At 38.3% G+C, this 18542-nt stretch overlaps 2 protein-coding genes across 3 annotated transcripts in view; both read left to right on the plus strand.

Moving 5' to 3' along the window:
- The window catches only part of LOC149167552 (immunoglobulin), a 316326-nt gene that overhangs the window by 213641 nt on the left and 84143 nt on the right, over nucleotides 1–18542 (plus strand). For both annotated transcript variants that reach the window (XM_089433021.1, XM_089433020.1), the window contains exons 7-8: nucleotides 17729–17796; nucleotides 17951–18173. In XM_089433021.1, the coding sequence (XP_089289147.1) occupies nucleotides 17729–17796; nucleotides 17951–18173 (291 nt within the window). The remainder of the gene's footprint in view (nucleotides 1–17728; nucleotides 17797–17950; nucleotides 18174–18542) is intronic.
- LOC149167553 (uncharacterized) lies at nucleotides 10744–11558 on the plus strand. Its single transcript, XM_089433022.1, has 2 exons — nucleotides 10744–10879; nucleotides 10988–11558. The coding sequence occupies exon 2, from the start codon at nucleotides 11013–11015 to the stop codon at nucleotides 11424–11426; it is 414 nt and encodes a 137-aa protein (XP_089289148.1). The 5' UTR covers nucleotides 10744–10879; nucleotides 10988–11012; the 3' UTR covers nucleotides 11427–11558.

Genomic DNA, 18542 nt, shown 5'->3' on the forward strand with positions numbered 1-18542 from the left:
CCTGGTCAATTTTTACGGAGGAAATGATAGCACATTATGAAGATATAAAGAGCAACACGTTCTTTAGCCAATTGATAAATCTCAAACAAAACAGTTCAATGGCAGAGCACATGGGTACTATGGCATACAAATTAGAGCTTCCTGCATCTTCTCGAGTGCACCCAGTTTTCCATGTTTCATGCTTAAAGAAGGTTATAGGTGACAAGCTCCCAGTTCAAACAATATTGCTAGAACTTGACGAGGAAGGAAAAATCACATTGGAATTGATCAATTTCAGAGTATCTCATCAAGTGGAGGAACTTACCAGCTAAAGGTTCCATATGGGAGGATGAGAAGTTTATACAGAAGCATCCAGAATTATTCAAGCATTGAGGACAACACTTTTTTGAAGGAGAGGGGCATATTAGGTCCCTATAATACTAGTGTATCCCCTCATTGTTTTTGTCAGTGTAGCCCCCTTATTGTTATTGTTGTGCCCATGTAGTACCCGTATTGTTATTGTTGTGCCCATGTAGTACCCATATTGTTATTGTTGTGCCCTTACATTATTATTGTTATGTTGACTCTGATTATATTGTGAACCCTTAGAATCCTATATATAGAAGGGAGGTTTTGTCATTTGAATCATCCAAGAATTGTTCATTTGTGTTATTAAAAGGAGGCTGCCCCCTCAAAGAGGCTAATTTTGAGGTCGTTGATCTATCTCTTCTTCTATTTTGTGATCTGGTTACATAACATTGATGCAACAAAATATGTGGAGATAATGCATTATTGAATGAGAGAGGTGGAAGTTGTTGGAAATATTGAGGGGGGGGGGGTGAATCAATATTTCTTAGCAATTAACACTTTTTAATTTTTTTCAAAACGTTAGTTAATCTTCGATTATTATTATTGTTCTTCTTCAGATAATCTTAAATGATAATAAACAATAGACAACACCATACAACAATGCAGAAAGATAAAATAGTGGACACAAATTTGTAAGTGGAAAACCACTCCAAGTCAAAAACCACCGAACGCTTCTTATTAATTGTCTTCTTCTTCTCTTTAAAAAAAATTTAATTACATCAAGTTCTGAGCCACAATTGAGGGAGGCGTTAACCTCCTAATTCACAGGCTACAACCTGTAGGATGCTACTACACCCTAATAACCTACTGCAACCAGAAGGATGCCCCAACGCCTTGTTAGTTAGGCCACAACTTGACGAGTGCCTTAACACTGTTTACCAGCTGCTGCCGGAAGGATGCTTCACTGCCTTGTAATTTATCAGCCACAACTGAAAGGACCTACACCTTGTGCAAGCCATGATTTTCCCTACCACCACTCGGCCACCCTCAAGAGTTCTCAGGCCACAACCTAAAGGAGTCTCCAATCACCTACCTTTCACCACCCTACCACCCTGGAAAGCTAATAGACCATGTTTCACAATTTTCACACTAGATCTCCCTGTGCTCTGAATCAATATAAGAAAGTTGTATCTAAGATAATGTTGCTCTGTTCAATATGAATATCCTGTCAAGTCCACTGCACAACACTACTCAACTAACTACTGCCAAATCAACCCACTGAACAATCACTGCACATCACTGACCACTGCTCAAAAAATGTGATATCATTGCATATCAAACTTTGACTGCCAACACTGCCAAATCAATGTTGCATGAAGCGGGGATGTTTTTTGGAAGCGGGGACGCGGAAGCGTCATTTTCCAAAAATCTAGGAAGCGAAGCGTTTGCTATATATATATATATATTATATTTTTTTGCATTTATACTCAAAACAAACATCCCAAATACCAAATTAGTTGTAGAATACATGAAACATGCATATTTTTGCATAAATCAAGATAGATATAACATCCATTGTTCATTAATGATTAATTATTCGAGCATCAACCATTTAGATGCATCAACCATCTAGAATCTAGATTCTTCTCCTCTTGTCTAGCCTTTGCCTCTACCTCAATTGTCTAGGGATATTAGTCAACATTGCCCAATTTTGATCAAACTACCTAATTCAAGACTTAAAATATGGTAGAAAAAGCTTAACATGCTTGATCGATGATTTTGACTTGATTGAAAGGTAATTTTTTGCTAAGGGTGTGCCGCATGACAAAGGAGTTCAACAATTAACACTACCAACACTAGGGTACATATAGGGCTTGGTGCTCTTGATTAAATGCTAATCGCATACCTTCATACTTGATATAATCTAATGAAATGCCACAATCCCATTGATCCTGAATCCCTGAAAACTGTTAAGTCTGTTGAATTTTGAATAGGATATGAAATTCTATTTTCTCCATATGAAGTCCAATGAGGCTGGAACCACTCTTAAACATCTCGAGTCATTTCATGGTAATGTTAAAAATTTAAGTAAAAGGATGAAAATGAAAAATAAAGGAGAATGTCACTTTTACTTTAAGAATTTAACATTACCATGAGGGAGCATCTGCTATATTTATATTTTTTTGCCTTCATTCCTCACCCTAACCCAAGGTGGACCCACCCCCAACAAGCAAAGTCACCTAAAATTAAAAAAAAATTGAAAAAAAAAAGATTTTCTAAACAGCGCGGCGCTTTTTCGGAATCATACGGAAGCGCCACGCTTCATATTGCCGAAGCGCCGTACGAAGCGCGCTTCCGAGCCACGCTTCCGAAAAGTCCAGGAAGCGGAAAACAAATTCGGAAGCTCGGAAGCGCGCTTCTGGCAAAGCTTCCTAGGTGCTTCGGCACGGGACGCGCTTCCGGGTTTGGAACCAGGAGGGGGGGGGCGCTTCGTGCAACATTGTGCCAAATCAATTGTCAACTGTACAACCTGTTATCACTGAGCACTACCACTGCTCAACTGCACATCACTGTCACTTCTCAACTGCACATGAATAGATGAGCATTCACGAGCTTACAAACTAGCTACCGAACATCACTGTACCACATTGCCAGTACACTGCTAATGCTAAACCCAAATGTTTGATAATGACATAGTCGAAGATGCCTCAGGTCATCCCTATGACGTGCTACCAAGGCTCTCAAGCTCTGCCCTCGGAGAGCTACCAGCATGCCTTTTCACTGCTGCTAACCACTACTCATATACTGCTGTCCATTTTCACGTCAATAAGCTGTACAATATGGTGATATGTCTTCAAAGACCTGCTGCCCTGTAAGGTCACAGTTAAGTCACTTACTACTAATACCCTCTAGGTCATCCTACAAGACATCTAATCAAATCCTAGGTCATTATAGTTATAGGTCTATGTCATGTGTCACTGCTAAGTCGTGTCAAGTGAAAGTTAAGGTGTCAACTTATATATATAAGGTCTATAAATCAACTCAAATCATGTTTATATGTCAAGACACACTAAGGTCTGATACTCACTTAAATTTACTGCTAAGAATCCCTGTCTAAGGTGACTGTAGGTACACCAAATTATTGTCAACTTACAAGGTACATAATTATTGTCATATCACATAAAAACTAACAGTCAATATACACAGTTAATGCACATGTCTATGTGTCAAGTCAATTATCATGTCTTAGTGCCAAGTCAATCAAATCGAGTTTATATGTCAAGTCTCTATCATGTATCAGGTCACTGTGTCAAGTGTTAAGTTACTGCTACTTGTCAAGTCAAGAATCAAACACAATAGTAATTAATTACCACCTAATGTTATTGTGAAGTCTTCACACTCAAGTATCTCAAGAGTCACTGCTTCAATCGGACAATATATCACTTGTTAAGTTTTTATGACAAAACCATATCTTCAAGTTACACCACTATCACATCACATAAATAAAAAAGTTCAAAATCAATGATTGGATTATTGTCTTTGGTTCTTGAAGTTGTTCAACTTAAACAGAATGAGATTGCAGTGGGAATTTCTGCCATATATTGACAATGGGATATCTCACAAAGGTGTCTTTATTCATATGTCACACATGTCACAGCACTCGTAAAAATTTTCATTATCACAAAGGTTATGCCCACAAATGTATCAGCAAGATAAGGCTACTGTCATATGTCACACATGTCACAACACTCGTAAAAATTATCATTATCATAAAGGTTATGCCCACAAATGTATCAGCAAGATAAGGCTACTGTCTTTTTATCAACGAGTTCTGAATTTTGTTGTGCTTCAAATCTTTCAGAACATAAGTCACAATCAAAATAGAAGTCAGCTTCAAGTATACCTTTCTATGTGACTGTGTATGAATGGTATCAAAACCTTGTCCTAAAATGGACTCGCAGACCTGATTCAACCATCAAATATTCTTTGCTGGTTCTTCAAAGATTGAGAGATCTGAAATTACGGTTACCTTCGCTGTCTTATAAAGATGTTTGCCCTAGAGAGCCTAGTAGATGTGCTATTTGACTCTTTGATGACCTGGAATTTCACTAATCAACTTGCAAGCACTCATGCCCAAACAAATCCTTCAATAAGACAAACGAACAAACCCTCATGTACTGTAATAAAGCCCAAACGTGGACTGAAACTTTCACTTCAGTCTCAGGCTCATGTGACAGAGACTAGAGCTACCAGATTTGGTCACGTTCTTGGTCAAATCATATTCTAACGGCTATTAACTGATCTGCTTCTCAAGGCCAAATGTCACAAGAGGTATGCCTCAAATTTCCTTGGTGGTTCATACAAATTGCAGAGACAACACATTGTAGTCCTTCACTGGGCTGTTAAGAGGTATACGAAAACAAAGGAATCAGATTGAATAGACATACCTTGAGTAGGCCGAGCTACTTGAAGCACCCTTGAGTAGGCCAAGCTACTTGAAGCAAGTAACAAAAAAAAAAAAAAAACCTTGAGTAGGCTGAGCTACTTGAAGCAAGTAACACAAAAAAAAAATTCTCAAACAAAAACTTTGCCACAGGTTCTTTGCTGTTCTCTGCCTCAGGAAGGTCGAGTCTTTCTTTTCTCAGGTAGCCGAAATCTCAGAATGAATTTCTTTCAAACTTGTGCATTTAGTTCATATCTTTCAAGCAGAGGTTTAATCTCCTTTTATAGACCTAGAGCATATCCGTTAGAGACCTTACAGAGGGTTTCTTAAGGATTTTAAATTCTTAAAAATTAGTCAAAAGATGTAGCCTTGACACTTAAGAAAAGAAGGCCACTGGCCTTAAGGAAAAACAAATAAGGTCTTGATGTAGATGAAATCTTCTGGAATGCTGTGTATAATTCAGGTCTTTCTCAATTTTTAAATGCTAATGGACACTCCCTAAAAAAAACTTTAATACCCTTCCTAAATTATCATTTTAATGATTATAACTAACCCTTAATAACCATTAAATTTAAATAATTAACTTTTGAATGTACGTGCCATGAAATTGTCGTATGGGGTTTTAGCCCACCAACTAGGATCCGTAACTTTAATTGTGATTATCTCTCAAACCAAGATGAACCATGTGGCATACCATGGTACCACATACCATTGGAAACATCTTTTCGAGGAGAATCTAATGACATGGATCTCCAACCCAAACTCAATAATTTGCCACTTCAAAAACCCTCGACAAAGTCGGGGTATGTCCTCAGTGTAGGGAACCCAAACCCTAGGACCTGGGTTTTCAACCATCCAGTGAGTGGAGCTACCAACTTGATGTAATCAGACTCTTATTAAGGAGCGTTCATAATCAATTTGACATCAATGCCGGGTGTTTCAGTCGAAGTCAAACCCAATCAAACTCCATGGGTTGATATCAATGACAACACCATCCAACAGAAGAATTGGTGATGAGTGTGTTCACTATAGCTGCACACCATAGACCAAAACCTAGCCAGGTCAACATATCCAAAATAAAAGACTAGTCCACCTGATCAGAGTTAGTCTTCAAAACGAGAGTCTGCTAACCAATCTCCCAAGCCCACTCCATAGCCTCCCACGCAAAGACCACCGTGTTAAGGATGACTCTCCCTAAAGAAAACCATTCTGCTCTTCACACACCACATACAGAGCAACTGAATAGATCCTCAAGGTGTTAAGTTTAGGCATGTTCTATGCTAGAGCAATTTATTTCAATTTTCACAGTAAGCTCAATATCTTTTCCAGATTAGCAATCACATCAACATTAAAGTAAACTGGAGATAGAACATAAATATAAATCGCAGATGTGGCGCTAGCCAGGGACAAACCACAATGTGGGGAAACCCTTGATCAATTCTTCTTATATGTTCTTCAATAGTTCAACAGAGAGAGGTAGTACATTTACAATTGAAGTCAACACTTTGACTTATCTAGATGAGAGCAAAGATCATCTCTAAGAAGATGCTACATGAGATTAGTTGAAGACATGTTGCTTCAACTGATTCTCCAAGGTGACTTCTTCACCTATCATCGTGCTGCATCTCGTCATCATGCTGCACCTCACTGTGCTGCACCAGACCTTATGACTGCTGCACCTAATGCTGTACTGATGTCCCATGTGTCATGATTGAACCATGTTAGTTATCCCATTGCTTGTTTGCTGCCCCTTGCATGCTTCTTGTACCATTGCATGCTTGGTGTACTTGTTGCTAAGTACCATACAACTGTCCCAATGTTAGTTTGCTGTCCCTTGCATGCTGCTATACCATTGTGCCACTGCTGCACAATGTCATGGTTGTCCCCTTGTGCTTTGCCATACCATAATAACACCATGAAATTGCTGCACTAAATACTAGTTGTCCTATGTTGTACCATTGTACCATTGCTGTCTCGTTGTGCATTATATGCCATTGACCATTGCTGTCCCATTGCTGTACCATATGCTGCACCATACTGCACCAAGTTGCCTTTCCTGCCCCATTTCTTATCATTGCAGCACCATGTAGCATTGCTGTCCCACTGCTACACCACACTTCTCCAAGTTGCCTTTGCTGTCCCATTGCTTATCATTGCAGCACCATGTAGCATTGTTGTCCCACTGCTGCACCATACTTCTTGTTGTCCATACTTCTGCACCATTGCTGCACCATACATCTCGCTGTCATATACTATGCTGTCTATAATGTTACAACATTCATCATAAGACTTGGATCTATCATTCATGATTGTGATTCAATCCAAACGACAGGTAGAGCATCCTTATTTAGAACAACATTAAGGATAGCTAAAGGTGTGGCTTCTTTATCTCAACGTTTACGTGTGAGAGCATTCCTTCCATGTCAGTAATGGTATTCCTTTCATGACTGTGTATAGGATAAGGGCTTTTCCTTTCATGACAACAAGGGCATTCCATGTGTAGAGCACTTCTAGGACATCGTTTAGGTGCCATCTTCATTAGACAACATAGCAACTAGGTTTAGGGCATCTCTTCTCCTTAGACCTGCGGCTAGGGTTTCTGCCTTCATTTCCATGGCTGCGTATTATTACTTCTTCACAGGGCAGCGTTAGGGATTCTCCATAGGGCAGCGTTAGGGCTTGCTATTAGGCCTCTTTCACCGTGCTAGATCTCCCTTTCGTCTTACATCTAGGGCTTCTTCATTAGGGCAGCGTAGAGCCTAGGGCACTCCCTCTAGATTAGGGCAGCGTTATCCCTTAGGATCTCTCCTCCTACTAAAACCCAAAGACAAGTAGAGAGGAAGAGATCCCAAGTGTGTTGAAATGACTTGAAGGCCACCTCTATTTATACTAAAACATTGAGCACAAGTGGGGTTTATTTGGTTGCTGGTTGACCTTGACAAATTGTCCCATAACACAAATAAATTCATATCTCCATGAATACTTATCAGAATCGGATGATCTTTAGATCAATCCTACACCTCTCGATGAGAGGGATCCAAGAAGAATATCAGTTGCCATTAATAAGATGACCCACATGGAGTTTGGCCTTAGTTGCCAATTTAACACAAGGCCAATGCTTTAGCCATGATTTTATAAACAATTGTAGGCAAAGTTGTAGGCCTCTGACCCCCCCACTTGTGTCCCAAGTTGCATTCTAGGGAAGAAGCTTGATCAATGACGGATTAATAAACTCTGAGAGTCTTTTAGAGGCAAAGTCTTCAAACATCAAACAACAAAAATCATCATTAATTGTATCTCACATGGTGTTCTAAAACTCACAAGGGAGGCCATCTATATCAGTGGCCTATAACTAATGGTATGTGATGTTGCATTGAAGCAGTGTTGTGAAAATCGCGATTTTATCGTTTTATCGCGATTTTTTCAATAAAATGAAAATATCGCGATTTTTATTCGAATTTATCGCGGGTATTTTTTTTGCGTGATTTTTATGAAATTATCACGATTTTTTCAAATTATCTCAATAAATTCCAAAAATTCGTGATAAAAACCAAATTTATCGTGGGGCTTCGCGGCAGCGAGGTTTTATAAAGATTTTTTTGGTTTTTTTATGAATTCATTTGCATAGTCGCGCGCGGAGGGCAGAGGAGAGCTGGGAGACGTTGCTGGAGAGGGTTTGAAGCTGATTCAAGTGCTTAGAGGAGAAAATCAAGAGGAGGAGACCGATTTCTCCATAGAAACGGTATGGGGATCAATTTTTTTTTGTTTTCATTGTTTAAAAACATTGTTTTTGTATTTTTTCATTGTTTTTGGTTGGGTAACTTGGTATGGGCACCAATTTTTTTTTTGTTTTCATTGTTTTTAAACATTGTTTTTGTATTTCTTCATTGTTTTTGGTTGGGTAACTTGGTATGACTATGGGAACCAATCTTTTTTTTTTTTTTGTTTTCATTGTTTTTAAACACTGTTTATGTTTTTTTTCATTGTTTTTGCCATTTGGTTGGGTAACTTGGGTTTGGAATGGTTGGGTAACTTGGGTTTGAACTTTGGAATGGTTGTTTTTGGTTGGGTAACTTGGGTTTTCATTGTACAATGTAAAAATTAAAAATTAAAATACTAAATTGTAAATTTGTAACTTGTAATTTTGTAAATACTAAATTGTAATCCTTATTTTCCCATAGGTTCACAACTTCACCGAAACACCATTTAAGTTTGCAACTTCAAAGTTAAAAAACAAACATGCCAAGGAAATTGGATTCTTTTTGGGAATATGGTGAACCTAATGCTCCTAATGATAGACTAAACTTGACTTGCAAGTTGTGTGGCCACCCTATGTCCAGGGGGTGTACTGGTTGAAGTATCACCTTGCACAAATCCTTGGAAAAGATGTGGGGCCTTGTTCAAATACAAATTCTGAACTCATCCAAAGAGCCATGAAAGCATTGGAAACTTTAGACCAGAGTAGAGAGGCTAATGAAGAAATCAAAAGGCAACTAAAAAGGTCTACTGAAGCAAGTGGCACTGGTTTTACTGCAGCATCAACCAATCCGGTAGCTGCCACATCATTTTTTGTTCCTCGAACCACACCTGGTTCACAGCCATCTCTTAGTTCAATGCTAAAAAGAACTGAGAAAGAACAAGCTGACAAGTTGCTGGCAAAATTTCTCCTCTGGAGTGATATTCCTTTAAGCATTGTAAGGAATAATCCATTTTTCCAACCTAGTGTTGATGCTATTGCAAGTGTTGGCCCAGGGTACAGAATCCCTTCTTATCATGATTTCAGAGGCCGGATTCTTCAAAATGAAAAGTGTGACTGCACCCAAAGATTGGAGGATTTTAGGGCATCATGGGCACAAACAGGATGCACTGTTATGTCAGATGGTTGGACTGACCAAAAGGGGAGAACCCTTATAAAATTCTTGGTTAGTTGTCCCAAGGGGATTATGTTTATCAAATTTGTTGATGCATCTGCACAAATCAAAGATGCAAGAACTTTATGTGATTTGCTAGATGTGTTTATTTTGGAGGTGGGTGCAGAAAATGTTGTCCAAGTCATAACGGACAATGCTGCAAATTATGTTGCTGCTGGCAGGATGCTTATGGATAGGCATCCTACTTTATTTTGGACACCTTGTGCTGCACACTGTATTGATTTAATGTTGGAGGACATAGGGAAAATTCCCTTTGTTAAAGATATTGTTGATTCATCCAAAAGCATTACAAAATTTATATATAACCATACATCTGTGCTTAGCTTGATGAGAAGATTCACCAACAACAAAGAGTTGGTGCGCCCCACCATTACATGGTTTTCCACCAGTTTCATATCTCTTCAATCCCTCTTGAATTCTATGTGGGATGTGAAGAGAATGTTTCTTTCAGAGGAGTGGCGTGCTTTGCCAATGAGCTGCAAACCAGAGGGAGAGGCCGTATGCAGACTAGTTTCATACCAGGAAGACTTCTGGGCGGGAGTGCAGGAGGTGTGCGCCGTTACTGAACCTTTGGTAAAGGTTCTTCGGTTGGTTGATGGTGAGAAGCCCGCAATGGGCTATTTGTATGAGGCCATGGACAGGGCCAAAGAAGCCATTCGGGCCTACTATGATGGTAAGGGAGATGATGGGTTTCAGAGACAACTCCTATGGGGAGTGATTGATGAGCGATGGAACAACACACTCCATCATCCCATTTATGTTGCTGGGCTTTTCCTAAACCCTGCATTTTCTTACGCATGTGGGTTTGATTTTGATGTTGAGATCATGGATGGATTCTTATCCTGTGTCCAGAAGATGGTGCGATCTCCAGAACAACGTATAGAGATCTCTAAACAAATTGAGACATATAGGATGGTAGGTGGCACATTTGGCTTTGAGATGGCTGTCACTGATAGGACGATTAAAATGCCAGGTATTTTTTAGTTTGTGACTTTGTTTCAAATTTCATTGTCTCTTCAAATTCCATTTTTTTTCTTATGTTTATTTAAAATTTTATTTGTAATTTTGTTGTAGATGCATGGTGGAAAATGTATGGTGGCAGGGTACCCCTTCTGCAAAAGCTTGCCATTCGCATCCTCAGCCAAACATGTAGCTCCTCAGGATGTGAGCGCAACTAGAGTGTATTTGAAAAAATACACAACAAGAAGCGCAACAGGTTAACACTAAACATTTAAAATATTGCAAATTTCCAAATAAATTTTTGAATTCATTAAACAATATTTTTTTTATAATTATTAATTATTATGTCATGATCTTTGTACAGGTTGGAGTTCCAGCGACTTAATGACATGGTCTACGTCTACTACAATCTTCGATTGTGGGTGAGGCAACTTGAGAGGACACTTGATGTGGAGGCCATCTCATTGGATGGGATTGATACCACTACTACATGGAGGGTTGAGGCCGAGAGGCCTCTCATGGAGTCTGCTGATGATTGGTTAGTGCAGGATGTAGTGGAGGGGGAGGAGGTGGATGAGCAGGAGGAGGAACAAGAGGAGGAGGTGACACCACCTGCCCGGGCTACCACTGCCACCAGTAGAGGACGTGGTCTACCTCCTATAGCTCCTACTTCTAGTTCTTCAGCTTCTAGAGCACATCAGACTCCACTGCCATCTCCACTAGCACGGGCACCAGCATCTACATCTAGAGGGAAAGGGAAAGCTGTGGCATTTTCTCGCAAGAGGGGCAGAGGAAATCAATAGGATTAGACTTTAGTTATTTTCTTCATTTTATTGTATATGACATTATGACATGATGAGATACATTATTATATTTTTTGTTGATATTTTGAGGCTGAGTTGGGACTCAGGAGTCAGGACTTACTATTCAGGACATGATTCAATGTTATGTGTGATTTTAGCACTAGAAATGATATTAAACATCTTATATATTAGTTATTTTATCATATTTATGTGTCAATGTATTTATTTTATGTTGTAGATGGTTTAGATATTAAAAAAATTGAAAAAAATGAAAAAAAATGAATATTTTTGTACCAAACTATTTTTTCCCGATTATTTCCGATTATTTCCCGATAATTACGATTTTTTCCGATTTTTTCCTCGCGCCGATATTATCCCAATAATGATTAATGCAACATTGCATTGAAGTCAAAGCAGCATAAAGGTTCTTCTTTGAAAGATCTCTATCCAACTTCGATCACCAGTTGAATTTTGTGGGGAACAAAATTGCAACAAACATATCTGGCAGTCACCGCCCATATGTTAGGGGACAAGGAGCAAAAGTACTTTGTTAATGAGAACTAAACATACCTCTAACCTCAGAAGGATTCTGTCCAAGAGAATCATTTGGTCTAAGTAGACCAATCACCCTATTAGCAATCACCTTCCTCCTTAAAATAGAACTTGGAGCCCTCATCGCCTTCCTGAATCCACTGAAGATGGGAACATATCCTAGCACCCTTGGCAATGTAGTCCCAAAATGCTGAGATTCAGTAGGTGACAAGTAGCATTTTCTTATAATTGTACATCATGATTTGTAACTCGTGAATTAGGGGGAACATGATCCTGATCTCCATTGAGTAATCAAACCACTTCAATTCCATATTTCTCTCTTCTGATTGATCAGACCATTTTTGGGCTCTGTATTTTTATGAATATAATGACATATAGAGTGTACAACATATGTAGAGATTGACATCTCTCTCTTGCATTCTGTCCTATTTGTGTGAATGTTGTCATTGCTGTCCACCTGCACAATCAGTGGTGCAACTTTTGATCCAGGGAAAGAAATCCATGCCTGGTTTTCTAGCTCATACATTTTGCTTGTCAACATTGTGTAATAAGTGTGGGGGTATTGACCCACATCTATAGAGGAATATTCATGGGGTAAGGTGTGTTACTGCTCAAATTAGCAGTGTTGGCAAGGTTTGCCCAAGACTGCTACACAGTAAGCAATATTAGGATTACCCCCACTGTCACCTCAGTGTATTCCTTTCGCTTTAGGCCAATTCCCACTAAATGCCACAAGAGGTATCCCTACACACGACAATTCAACCAAAGAATAAGTAGACCAGTGCCTATATGGAGTGTAATGGATGAGGTAGGAGTTAGTTAAATGACCAAATTCTGATTTGATTCATGATATAACAACAAATTAATATTGCATACCAATGGTGAGAAATTTCTCAATATGCTAAGGAAATGAGCTTGGAACATTACCAATTGAGTATGAAAGGTTCTTACCACAATAGAAGACAAAATAGCACTGTTATACGTGTTCTATATGGTTGTAAGAAGACAAAATACTTTCTGTTCAGACCTGTAACTTTAATGTTGCTGAAGAGTGCAGCAGGCCAACAAGCATAGGGCCATTTTAGGGGCCTGAAAATAGCCTTTAGTGAACTTGAAACTCAAGGGACTTTGTTGGAGTTGTTAGTACTGTCAAATAGCTTTCCAATGAGCACATGAACAGTAAATTTGGGTGAGTAGTTTGAAATATATTAAATATGCAATACAACTATCCAGAAATAAGCCCACAATTGTGAGGGCTGAAAATTGACTTAGCCAAAAGCAATGATCAGATTTGCAAATCCTTTTGGACAATCAATATATGATTTAAGAATAATGATTAATCAATGAAGAACCTCTTAGGATCAATTTAATGGATACAAAATATTTTATCTTGATTTTCACATATCCCAAGGCAAGGTTTGCCTCTAAATACTCCCAACTTCTGTAGATTATTTCCAGGACTTGTAATTAGCTTCAAAACACTTGGAAATATGATTAGTACAACAATATAATGCAAATTGAGGGAGGGTGTACAACCTTAGGGCTTTGGGCTTCCTTAAATCACAAATAAATTCACTATTGAAATATTGAGTTTTTATAAGAAATAATTTGACTTTTTGAGATATACGATCTTTTTAGTGTTTTTATATTTTATGCTAACTATAACTTTACAAAAATACAATAAATTTTGAGAGATAATTTGTAAATAAAATGATTGCAAATTGTTGGAATAAGGATATGATCCGTCTTCTACAGGAGTCAAATTATGTCCTCTCTTGACTTGATATCTCAATGCTTGAGGTTTTGGAATGTTGAAGAATCTAGGGCAATTAGGTTAATAAGATTCTTCTCACGATGATAACTATTTGTGAGGTACTTTTTATTTTCTTGTTAGCACAATCTTCTCTTGTTATTATTAGAGTGTGTTTTCTTACTTCATCAAATAGTTACCAAAACAAAAGAGACAAGAACACAAGATATTGGCTTTCTGCTAGAGCCAAAACCTCTCACTCTTTGAGAGGAAAACCCGCACAAAATTCTTCTTATAGAGATTCCAATTGATGAATACCAAGACCATGACCCTTGACCTATGATGCCACTTCTAGACCAAGACACAATCATCCTTCCTTGTAACACCTTGTAGCACCATGTAGCACTTAGTAGCATTATCATCATGGTGTAGCTGTGACACCCATCTGAAGCTTGTCCTTATTCATCCGAAACAGTCTCTCTGTGACCCATCCGAGACTGTCTCACTGTGACATCCAAATTCTGTCCCTCTGTGACATCCAAACTGTCTCATTGTCACTGTGGCATCCGAACTGTCTCACTTTGGCACATACTTGAAACTGTTATTCTGGGTTATGATCTGAAACCTCAGAGTCATCCGAAATTGAGTATAGTGGAAATGACCAGAGCTTCCTTTATATAGTGGTTGGTGCCTATATTTAAGCCGACTTGTCCTTTGTGAACTGACGTGTCTCATAAGCAAGCCGACATGTCACTTATATATATATATTTATATTGAGGTCGATATTTATCCAAAGGGTGTGTCTCCATTCGAAGCCGACATGAAGTCTTCATCATATATATATTGAAGTTGACATAGGATCACTGTGCTTGTCTAGATTGGAGGACTTTTACATAGACACTTTGATTTCTTTACAAGTGTAACAATACTTCATATACATGACTCTAAATTATATATTTATGACAAGATGACAAACCCCTAAAGACATCAAGAAGAAGTCTTTGACTTATAATAAAAAACTCCTTGCTCATGAAACCAATGATGCAAGTATTACAAAATACATTTTATTATTTTTGTCTTCTTTATTACATAATTTCAAGTCATTATGAAGACCAAACCTAGTTACACTTTGCAACATGGAATGCTAGGTGGAACACCAAGGATACAAACCTAGCATCAAAACGAGGCAAGAATTGGAACCAAATTTCTACTAGGTGGGTCTTCCAAGAAGAGAATCCTCCAACCAAGCAACTAACAATTATTGAAGATAAGGTTATTCACCTCTGGAGGGGAGAGCAAATCATGTTCCAATAGAGAACAATAATACCTTGAATGAATTAGAAGTAGATGTGAGAATCCCTAGACCTTCTCCAATGCTCCTTGGATCAATTAGCTTAGGCTTGAGTAACTTTGTGCTGCTCCAAAAATTGCCTTTGAAAAATATTTGATCAAGCAAACAAAAGAAGAAAATTCACATGTACACCCTTTTGTCTCATGAAAAGAATTCACATTTTTGATAGCTCAACAAGTTTACAATGATTTTCCAAGGAGAAGAAGGCCTAAATTTATAGGTGAGGCTCTTCAAAATATCATCCTTGGTTCCCGCAAAATAGGTAATTTGCCATCCACAAAAGCTTGGAGGCTAAGTTAAAGAAAATTAATTTTCAAATTTTACATTGGACAAGCCCCAAAAGAGATAATCATTCTACGACAAAGAGGCCCAGGAGGGCCTTTTTGATTCTTATTGTCCAAACTTTCCACTTGTGGCTCCATGACTGTCTTGCTTGGAAAACTAGCTTCCTCTAGGTGGCACAATGACTTGATTTCACTGAGAATTGACCCCTAAATGGCTTGGGTCAAGGTTAGTCATTAGGGCTAGGGTACGGCTTGCTTGGTGATCTTATCTTTGCTTGCGTTTTTGATAATCTTTGCCTTGAATGCTATCTTTCCTTGCTTGGAGGACTTTTACTTGACTTGGGGAAAAATTCTCGATACTTCGCCTTGCTTATTTGGCCCTCTTTGCTTCCAAATTGAGGACTCAACCTCTCCTTTTGCAAAAAGCTAGCTGATTGGGGCTGGATTTGCTTGAGAAATAGGCTTGAAATTGATTTTTTTGACCTTGAGATGCCCTTGGTGGCATTAATTTATCAATATACTTCCCTAACCTGTACTTCTTCCCTTCAAGGTGACCCCAAAAGAGAGTGACATCATGCCATGTGTGGTATAAGGGCTTGGATTGAGCTGATTTGTACTGTACTAGTTTTCTTCTTGTTTCATGCCCCTTGTCCACGTCATCGCCTGGCTTCAAACTATGTTGCTTGTTTTTCCACCTGGAAAGCCCACTTGCCCCAAAATTGGGTCCACTGCTGTAACTTGAGTTCTATGAGGAGGATCTGACTGCTTCGAAAGACAAGTGGTTCACTTGGCATAAAGAATGAAATGGACACCTCATGTGCGTCAAAACCTGTAGCATGGTACCTCATGAGATGCAAATGCATTGGAAATTGTGAGACTATCAGAATGCAAAAACCAAGGTCAATGGGGAGTGCAAAATACATAAGACACATGGCACATTTGGGGTAGGGGGGTGCACCGTGATTAGAAGGATAGTGTGAGGGAAAAGTACATATGGTGATCACCCTTACATAGCTTTATTGGTGCAAGTGCTCCCTTAAACCATGAGTCCTAACAATGCTTACTCCATGATACCCGCACCCCTTCGCAAAATATAAGAATATTTCAAGGTAGGGAGTTACCGCCCACCAGGGGGAAGTCAACAATGCCATAAGGGCAGACATATCATGAAACAAACAATGTCAAGAATAGCCATGGCCGTCCACTCCAATGGGGATATAAGAGTCACTTTCACAAGATAACACACCAACATGGCTTTACAGGGCTATTGGGCATATCCTCTGGGCTTATATGGCGTGGGCAAAACGTTCTGGACTACCCCTTCTAAAAGAGGGGTAACGAGGTGTCACAGCAAGCAGAAATCTCAGAATGTGTTCTACAGTTTGTGGCCACTATAGTAAGAAGCAGCAATCAGTTTATTTCATACCTATAAAGCTAGAATAGTTATCATAGACAATATTCAAATTCTCAATTTATGCTGTGGTGAGATAAGATAAGATAAGATAGTTTTATTAATGTGCAACAAATGACCACAAAAGTAGGTCAATGGAACTGAAGCATACTACCAGTATAAATTCAATGTGGATTAGAAGTGCAGCTCCTAGTGAATGCCGGGAATGACATAAAGAAAGAAAGAAAGAGAGAAAGAAACTTGCAGTAGTACAGCCTCAAAGCACATGTATATAACTGTAGAGTTTAATTTAACATGTTTGACTCACAAGACTTAAGTTTCATTGTATTGAATTTCAATTCATGAGAATTTAGAAGAATTAGTTTTGTTTCATAAAATTTTAATATTTTCAGAAGTACAGGTTGGCATATTTTTATTAATTTTTGTAACAGAACTTCTAGGCCATCTGTTTTTCTCCTTTTTCCTGCTGTATGATGTACCTCTCATATCTTGTAGTTATGGTTTGAATTGTCATGAATTTTCATACAGATATCTTATGTCTCCATTAATATTTAGAATGATATGTAATTTATATATGACTCCATTAGCATTTAGCAGAATATTTCATGTAGATACGAACAGGTGAGTGCACTAGAATATGTGCAAAGCAAATGATGCTTTTATGAAATTTGTTTTGATGCTGAATCCTGAATGGTATGGAAATTGATTTTGGTACTGGAAAGTAGCTTGCCATTATTTACATTCCAGGTTCAATGAATTGCCACAATTTTGTATCTGCATTATGATTTTGATTTTAATGCTAGTTTATTTGTGTTGTTACACAGGAAAATGATAAAGCAGTATTATGTGTGCTTAGATTGTTGTGATAACTCTTCTTCTTTAATATTTTCATCTTTAATGCCTACCAATTTAGTACACTCTTGTACAGACATTCAGTTTGGTCTTGATTTGCAGGCATTGTCCCTACATCACCCCTACATGTGGAAATATTCTGGAAAGAAAAGGAAAATGACTCTGATTGGGTAAGACCCTGAAAAAATATCTGACAAGAATATTTTCTGAATGTTTTTGCCACAAGATAATACATATGGTTGAGTCAAGCTGTGTTTGAGGTACTATAATGCATATCTTGAATTTGAAACTTTTAATAAGTTTGGTACATTTTTCTTTTACTAGGCTAGGGCAAATGAATTGATTTGTGGAACTGAAGATGACTATGCTGGGAATAGTCACGTAAAAGGAAGTTTGGATCTTTCATTTGAGCGTTCCTTAGTGTTACAATCACCTGTAGCTACACCGAGAAGTTCCTTTCATGCAGAACAATCTGGATTTGGCTCTTTTAGGATGCCTTCTCCATTAACAGATTTTTCATCAGAAGCAGTCTATGAAGCTGGGGGTGGTAAGTCTGAGATGCATTTTGAAGAATAGGTCTTACATTGCTTTAGCTTGAGAAGGTCAAATGCGTTCTATTATTTCTTATATTTTGTGAAACAAATGTCTCTAATATTTTGACTGATTACAAGAATACCACCATGCAATGTATGATTCTCTGATTTTTTATATTTTGTGCATCAAATGACTCCAACATTTTGACTGATTACAAGAATCTAACCATGAAATGTATGATTGTTATTTCATATAAGTTTATGTGACATCTCCAAACAGTCTGTCACCCTGGCTGAATGATTTCAACTCATATCCTAAGCAGCAATCAGCAGTAATGTTCTGTCGATAACATATTGAATAGGGAAAACTAGAGTTCTTACTT

Source organism: Pinus tabuliformis, chromosome 5_1 (genome assembly GCF_031772625.1).
Source record: "Pinus tabuliformis cultivar Carrire ecotype Pingquan chromosome 5_1, CPIR1, whole genome shotgun sequence".
NCBI classification, from domain to species: domain Eukaryota; kingdom Viridiplantae; phylum Streptophyta; class Pinopsida; order Pinales; family Pinaceae; genus Pinus; species Pinus tabuliformis.

Bases quoted from the DNA above. Each gene is read 5' to 3' on its own strand.
- LOC149167553 (XM_089433022.1), top strand. From the start codon at position 11,013: ATGGTCTACGTCTACTACAATCTTCGATTGTGGGTGAGGCAACTTGAG.